This window comes from Montipora foliosa, chromosome 7, assembly GCF_036669935.1.
Source record: "Montipora foliosa isolate CH-2021 chromosome 7, ASM3666993v2, whole genome shotgun sequence".
Lineage (NCBI taxonomy): Eukaryota > Metazoa > Cnidaria > Anthozoa > Scleractinia > Acroporidae > Montipora > Montipora foliosa.
This window is the reverse complement of record NC_090875.1, coordinates 13,783,830-13,791,399: the sequence shown is the minus strand read 5'-3', so window position 1 is coordinate 13,791,399 and position 7,570 is coordinate 13,783,830. Positions and strand designations below refer to the sequence as shown.

Genomic DNA, 7,570 nt, shown 5'->3' with positions numbered 1-7,570 from the left:
CATTTTGCTCAACATGACACAACGATTTATCTAGGCAAAAAAAAAAAAAAACACTCTTGGGCCTATAGGCAGTTTCGTGATTTTAACATATCTTTTTGGAACATCACATGTGCCAAGAACAAGATGCCTGAAAACCACGAAACAGAAAATTGTGTTGGAAAACCTAGTAATATCAGCGGTCAGCTAACCCCTCCTTCCCCCCCCCCCCCCCCCCAACAACATGCTTTCGGATTTCAGGTACTCTGAAATTTCAAGAGTTTTGTTCTTAGCATTTGGATCCTCTGGGTTTAATTGGATGTTTTATTGTGCAAAATTATCATTCGGGGTGGGAGACTTCTTACGAGAACATTTCCACAGTGCGGAATTATCTTTATTTTTGAGGCCGTCTCTTGTCACCTTTCATATCCGTTATAGAAATTTTTTATTGGTCGATTTGTGACAGCCGATGACAGCATGAAATCGTGGTTAGACAAGCTAAGAAATCGTATTACACTAAAGCTCTTCACGATAATGCAGGGAATATACGGATGACTTGGCGCGTTATTAATGATCTCACCTCTCGGAAAACGAATGGTCCATCCATAAAAGAGATTAAACAAAATGGTATATCCATCTGTAATTCACAAGAATTAGCCACAGCATTTAATCATCATTTCGCCACTGTGGGACCTAAACTTGCTAATGAGATTCCTCTTAACAACAATGGTCGCACACATCTGCATTATTTGAACAATCCCTTACCTGATATTACTAACTCGGAGCTCATGCCAACCAGTCGCTCTAAAATCTAAATTAAGTAAATCAAAAGCAACTGGATTGGATAAGATTTCTGCTAAACTTCTTCGTATTTGCGCTGACCTAATTGCTGATTCCCTTTTGTTGATTTTTAACACCTCTATTGCGACTGGTATCTACCCTGAAGAATGGAAGTGCTCGAGTGCCCGTTTTTAAACAGGGAGACCGTGCTGATCTAGACAATTACCGTCCTATTTCTATTATTCCAGTAGTTGCAAAAGTTTTTGAAAGGATTATTTATCAACTCTATGCCTATTTAATGGCTAATAATTTACTTTCCACCCACCAGTCAGGCTTTCGGTCGCTCCACTCTACAGTTACCTCTTTACTCGAGGCGACTGATGATTGGGCGTTTAACATAGACCAGGGGAACGTGAATGCTGTATTATTCCTGGATCTTAAGAAAGCCTTCGACACGGTGGATCACAATATCCTGATCTCTAAGCTGTCTGCGTATGGCATAAGAGGCACCTCAATTGAGTGGTTTAAATCATACTTATCTGAACGCAATCAGAAATGTTTCCTAAATGGCTCTCTTTCTAGCAATCGTGTGCTGTCGTGTGGTATCCCTCAGGGGACAATTTTGGGCCCGCTCCTTTTTCTCTTATATATTAACGATCTACCGAATTGTCTCATGCACTCCCAGCCGCGAATGTATGCCGATGACACCCACTTGACGCTTGCAGGTAATAGTGTTTGCATACTCAGGCATGGCAGGTCAAGTGGGCGGTTTTCAGAGTGCAGGGGTTTGTCTGCGAAGCGTTTTCTGCCTCTTTATTTTTCACGCGGCTAAAACATTAAAAAAATCTTCCATGTCGCTTGATACGCAGGGTAATCCATTTTAGGTCGGTAAAATGAGTACCAGTACTAAATGTCACAATTAGCATTATCGGAACCGGGGTTTGTAGAATTTAGGCGCCGATTCATATTACATATGTTAACTGCAACCGCAATAGTGATGTTCGTCTCCCAATCTCTCGCTGGGTCTTGCAAGTTCACCGCCTCTTCGGCTTTTCAACGAACTCTCAACATAGCTATGTCTCTTTAGCATTTTATGGGTTTTTCCGCATTGGCGAGCCAGCGGCCACAAGACTGCCACATAGGCTGGTAATATAACGTCAACAAGCGCATTCGACTCTGGTCCCTTCCGCCATAAGGTCAATCGCCCAGGTTCGTCCGTTTTTTTGTGTCATTTGACTTCCTCATTTTAGCCATTTTAAGTTTGATCACTAGCGATCAATACAGTACTGAGTTCTAACGTTGCCTGACATTCTGTGGCCTTAATACACTCCGGTATTTTTGTCATTTATGCGGTTTATGGGCTGCTATAGCTACGTGACGCGTACATTACCGGGCTTATTAACAGCTACTAACCTCTCAATGACGCCCTGGCAGATCAAGCACCGGCTGTTACTAGCGAGACAGTACTAACTTCTTACTAACCGAGCGCGAGGGCCGTACTTGGGAATATTGGCTCGAGGTCGTGGCAGTACGGACCGAGCTCAGCGAGGTCCGTACAAATACGACTGAGGGCCAATATTCCCCAGTACGGTCCCGAACAAGTGAGGTTAGTAAGTAGTTTATTATATGGCTTTTTAATTACCTGTTGCTTTGTTTTTGCAAGCTCGTAATCGGACCGTGGGCATTACGGCAGAATAATGCCCTACAATTCAGTCACAATTAGCCAATCAGAAAGCGCGTTATATCGGCTACAAGCACAAGCCATATAATAAATTCGGTTCTTCTCTTCCGCAGTGACTTTCCAAGGGCTCAATTGTTTTCTTATGATTTAAGTTATAATTTTTCCTTCTAGTTGACTCTGTTATAGTTCAGTCATGGGCTGCAATTTACGTGCCATTTTTCGTACTTTGTCTTTTCCATTTTCTCTTCTCTCCCATTAATGGGCTTTAATCACACGACGGCCATGTTGAGTCCCGAGGGATTGTAAACTTTTGTTTTGCCCCTTCGAAACTCGTTCCCAAACATTTCAACTCGAGGCTCGACTTAAGAAATCTGCGCGAATAAGGCCCATTTTATGAATTAAATTTGATTTGCTTTGTTCTGATTTCAGCTGATTTGCATTCTCCCCAGTTAATAGAATACTCGTGCTCGGCTAAATAACCTTGACAAGGAAGGATTATGTTTTGCAAACGATGGCCGTGTAGCACCTCTATTTGAACAGACTAAATTAATAACTGATTAGAATGTAATGCGAAGTACTAGTTTTGTACCCCATATGAACCATGTGAGCGTTAGCCCTACTACTGGAAATGGGCCCACACAAGGACAGAGAAAAACTCTGACCAGGGTGGGAATTGAACCCATGACCTTCGGGTTAGATCACCGCTGCTCTACCGACTGAGCTACAAGGTCAGACGTGAGCAGGCCGTGGGAACTGAAGATGTTAAAGTCACGGCAATGAACATGTACAAATACAAGGAAGGATTACGTGTTTGCGAACGTTGACTTTAACATCTTCAGTTCCCACGGCCTGCTCCCGTCTGACCTTGTAGCTCAGTCGGTAGAGCAGCGGTGATCTAACCCGAAGGTCATGGGTTCAATTCCCACTCTGGTCAGAGTTTTTCTCTGTCCGTGTGTGGGCCCATTTCCATCAGTAGGTCTAACGCTCACGTGGTTCATATGGGGTACAAAACTAGCACTTCGCATTACATTCTAACCAGTTAAGTCTGTTTAAGTAACCTTGAGACTTAAATAAAGTGACTATTATTATAATCTGAGTTGGTTTATAGAGGGCGTCGTCGCGCTTGCGGGCTGGGCAGCATGGGCAGGGATAAGTGTCAACATAAATATTAACTGGGTTAGACATTTAATCAGGTTTGGTCACATCGCAACTCTATCGGCTTTTATCCTCTGACAACTTGAGTGAACCTAAATGTCATGTGTAAAAATAAAATCTTGAGAGAGCGATTAGTTTACGAATTGGGTAGGGGAGTCAACGTTGCTCTTGATGTTGTGTCGAATACCGTAGGGGAAGGGCGGGAAAAACTTTGTTTCCTTTCTAAGACCAATTTCGTTTGTCAAGAACTTGATCCGATTTTTTGCTGCACTGCGATTTTATCAGCTGTCACTCTTATCAACTGAAGATGAAATTCACATTTCAGTAAAACCCTTGAAAAAATACACGTCCTTATGTTTAGGGTTTTATCAAGCCCAAGCAAGATGTATTACCCGGATTTATCGTAGAAAAATACGCCACAGCAAATAGAGTCACTTAATCTCGTAAGACCTAATTTCCATAGCTATGAGTATTAAAGTGCCAGTTCGAGGTATCAATTTCAGCTGTTGTTATTACCTATCAGGAGAACGCCGAAATCAACCAGCACTGACTAATTGCTATATTATCATGATTTGATGTGCTTAAACGCCTTAAGGGGCTCTGTCATCCGTACTACTTTGGTCTCTGTATATAAAAGGCAAGTTTCTTTTCATCATTGAAAACTTAAAAAAAAAATATGCCGCAGATACTTAAAGCCAACTTAAAGAGTATTTTGACTACACTGAGACTATCTACTTTGTGTCCCGATACAAGGGATTTCAAAAAAAAAAAAAAAAAAAAGAGGATTGCATAAGCAAAGATTCACACTGTCTTCATACAATTTAAAAAAAAGTTCAAGATAATTTGATTCATTCTCTTAGACTAGAAGGAATTTTTTTTTGGCGGGAGTAAAAATCATGAAAAATGCTTTCTTTGTGGTTCAGATACCTTTAAATACGTACCTCTGTCTCCTTCTTGAATCACATGACATCACCTGGCACGCAATGGCTTTTGAGTAATTGAGGATCTTAAGTAATTTCTTAATATCTTCACGCGAAACAGTCTCTGTTCATCCCTTTTTAACAGAAAATATTTTCTTTCGACTGAACGGACCCTGCCAAACTTATTTAAAAATATTGTATTTAATACGGCTTGCTGTAACCTGTGGCTCGATTACTTTTTTTTCTGTGAAGAATTAATGGCGGTCCTTCAAGAAAAACAGGTTTATGCTTTTCCCTGAAAATTATTCGATTTTCAGTCTTTGATGAACCGTGGCAGGCCGCGGCTATTCTCAAAACGGTGTCCGAAAATAAGAAAAGCTTTTGTTTCAGGACTAGAACAAGCTCGATGACAGAATGAGAAATTTGTGTTCCGCTTTGCTTTTCTTCAGTCATGTTTGAATTAGGCATTCATGGCAATCATATCGAAGAAACAAAATTTTAGTTTCTAAAGAAACTGTGGTGCTGCGTCGGTGGGAGATTGAAACAGAAATTTATTTTATCAAACGAGATCAAACGAGTTGATAAAGGTCGAATAACCACCGTGAAAGATTTGGAAAGCTGACGTTTCGAGCGTTAGCCCTTCGTCGGAGCGAATGACGAAGGCTAACGCTCTAAACGTCAGCTTTCCAAATCTTTCACGGTGGTTATTCGACCTTTATCAACTCGTTTGATAAAATAAATTTCTATATCGAAGAAACAGTTTCATGTCTCTTGTCCAAATTATTTATGTCCAAAAATAACACACAATGCAGGGTTTGCTGAAACTTTTCTGCAAACTCACTTGAAATCAGACACATTTGGTAAGAAGACGGTTTTTGTTCAATGACCAACTCGTCGTCCGCGGCGCTCTCACTTCTTCTCACTGTCGCCATTGGTCCTTCAATTAAGTCGTACGAATGTAAACTCTTTCGTGTTTTAGCCGTTCGCCTTCCCAATCTAAAGGCAGACACTATTTCGTGCCATCGCTTTTCGTCGTCAAACAAATCTAGCTTCTGAGCGGAATCCAAGAAACAGCAATTTGCTTTGAATATCAGTATTGCAGGCTTTGCTGTTGAGCAATTCGCCCAATTTAATGCAACGTCAAAATTCTTGGAAAGGTAAAATCCCTTTCCAGAGCTAAAGTCGCGCTTCTGTCGTCCAGAATTTAAATATATCCCTCTTACCGACAAAATATTCTTTGCGCTTTGGTGATCTGTGCCGTGAAAAAGAAATATGTGGTCTTCGTTGTTGTCTTTGAGCAAAGTCTCCTGAATATTTTTCGATAGCCATTCCTTTGTCTCCAAGTTCATAATTTTGACACGGCTGATGTCATAAGAATGTTTTCTTTCCTTGGCTTCGTTTTCATCCATATAAAACCATTCATTAGTTTTACTGATTTTAAACGGAAATCTCTGGGATGACGGAGAAAGAAGAGGGTTGTACTTAAATTCATCTGCGATAAAAATCTTTGCCCATTCGCATGCTTCAATATGTTGTTGCATGCTTGCCGCAGACGAACGCTCTATGATTCTTTTAACGGTTTCGCCTGACTGATCGAACCCGATTGAAGAAAGCAGTTGTGGCGTGAGAGCGTTTTCATCGACTGAATCGAGATCTTCAATGTTTTCTTCCAATGACCTTTCGATCCATTCGTTCAGCGTTAGATGGTTGTAGTGTTCTGGAGGCATTTCTTCAATGCCGTCAAGTAAATCGAGTTGGAGTCCAAGAATCGAAAGAACGCTCCGTCGCTCAAAGAGGTAAAGACACCGAACGACATCGTCTTCAGTAAAGTTAACGACTCCACTCTCTTCCTCTTTAAGAAACGTAGTTAGAAGTTTTTCTAAACGGTTTAATTCAACGAGGCACGCTGGTGTGATGCGTTCTTCGTTGTGATAAGAATCCAAAGTGTAAGCCTTCGTCTCGTGATTAGTGAAACCGTTTTTTCCCCTTCTTTCTTTTCTCAAGTCTGACCTGTGCTCAAGAAATCTTGAAACGAAAGATGGAACGTCACCACCGAGTGTAAATTTGCCACTGGCTTTAGGAGTGTGTCCGTCTCCCGTTACATTATACTATATAGAAATAACAACAAAAATGTTTTGAGCTTATGTAGTCGAGTGTGTGCGCCCGACTAATCAGTGAACTTACCAATACGGAGTGTTCTCCTACCTTTTCTCGCAAAAATGTTGTCATCGTGGGATGAAACTTAGCCAGAAAGCGCTTGTGAGGAACTAGAAACCGAGATTAGGGAGCTGTTTTCTCACAATCAATACCTGCTTTCAGAAATGCGTCATTGGGGAGAATTCAACGCATGGCTGACCTAACCAATCAATTCTTAATACGGAAAGAGTTTCAGCCAATGAGATTTATTCTTGCCAGCGGTTTGTCACATGTAATGAGGCAGTGTTCTAAAAATGAAAATCGTTTCCAGGGAACCAACGGCAGGTCATCGAACGGATTATAATATGGTGAGATTGTTGTGGTTTACAGCACGACTCAAAAGCTAGGCATTTTTTTTGAAACCTCAGTGGAAAATACGCCATCTAGAAGAACTTTGCAGATCTGAGAAATTTGCTTTTCGAAAAAGCTCTTTTTAGGATATATGAAATAAGAAAGTCGGTCTGAGAAAGATCGGGATCGCCCCTACCAATAGGATTCGTGGTCAGGACGGCTGATTGATTGACACGCTGACAACCGTGACATTAATAGCACTGTTTCTAGGAATCAAAACCGTCATGCCGGTTGACTGATGCTAATACTATAAAAATCTGTCCAATAGCGTGAGCGAGTTATACCATTTAAGCCAATAAAAAAGAGAAGCAGTACAATACAAAATTTGATAATAATAAAAATTTGGGAGAAAGGGGATGCAAATCAGAAGTCAACTTACGTTGTGATCTTGGTATCGTTAATTGCTGTGACTGTTCTGATAAACACAAGAGTGGATGACCCAAGACACAATTTTGAGAAAAACGTTGAGCATGTGATGCTTTCGCCTAAATTAACCTTTTTGGGCGTGGAA

At 41.0% G+C, this 7,570-nt stretch overlaps 1 protein-coding gene across 2 annotated transcripts; it reads right to left on the bottom strand.

The window, feature by feature from the left end:
* Window positions 1-3,528: 3,528 nt before the first annotated feature.
* On the bottom strand, window positions 3,529-6,818 carry LOC138010428 (uncharacterized). 2 transcript variants are annotated; one of them, XM_068857383.1, is made up of 2 exons: window positions 6,697-6,808; window positions 3,529-6,620 (listed from the first exon to the last, which is right to left on the bottom strand). In XM_068857383.1, exons 1-2 carry the CDS (start codon window positions 6,739-6,741, stop codon window positions 5,256-5,258), a joined length of 1,410 nt encoding a protein of 469 aa, XP_068713484.1. In that variant the 5' UTR covers window positions 6,742-6,808; the 3' UTR covers window positions 3,529-5,255. The 2 variants fall into 2 exon arrangements, with proteins under 2 accessions (XP_068713484.1, XP_068713486.1); XM_068857385.1 differs by having other exon boundaries at window positions 3,530-6,620; window positions 6,718-6,818.
* Window positions 6,819-7,570: the final 752 nt, after the last annotated feature.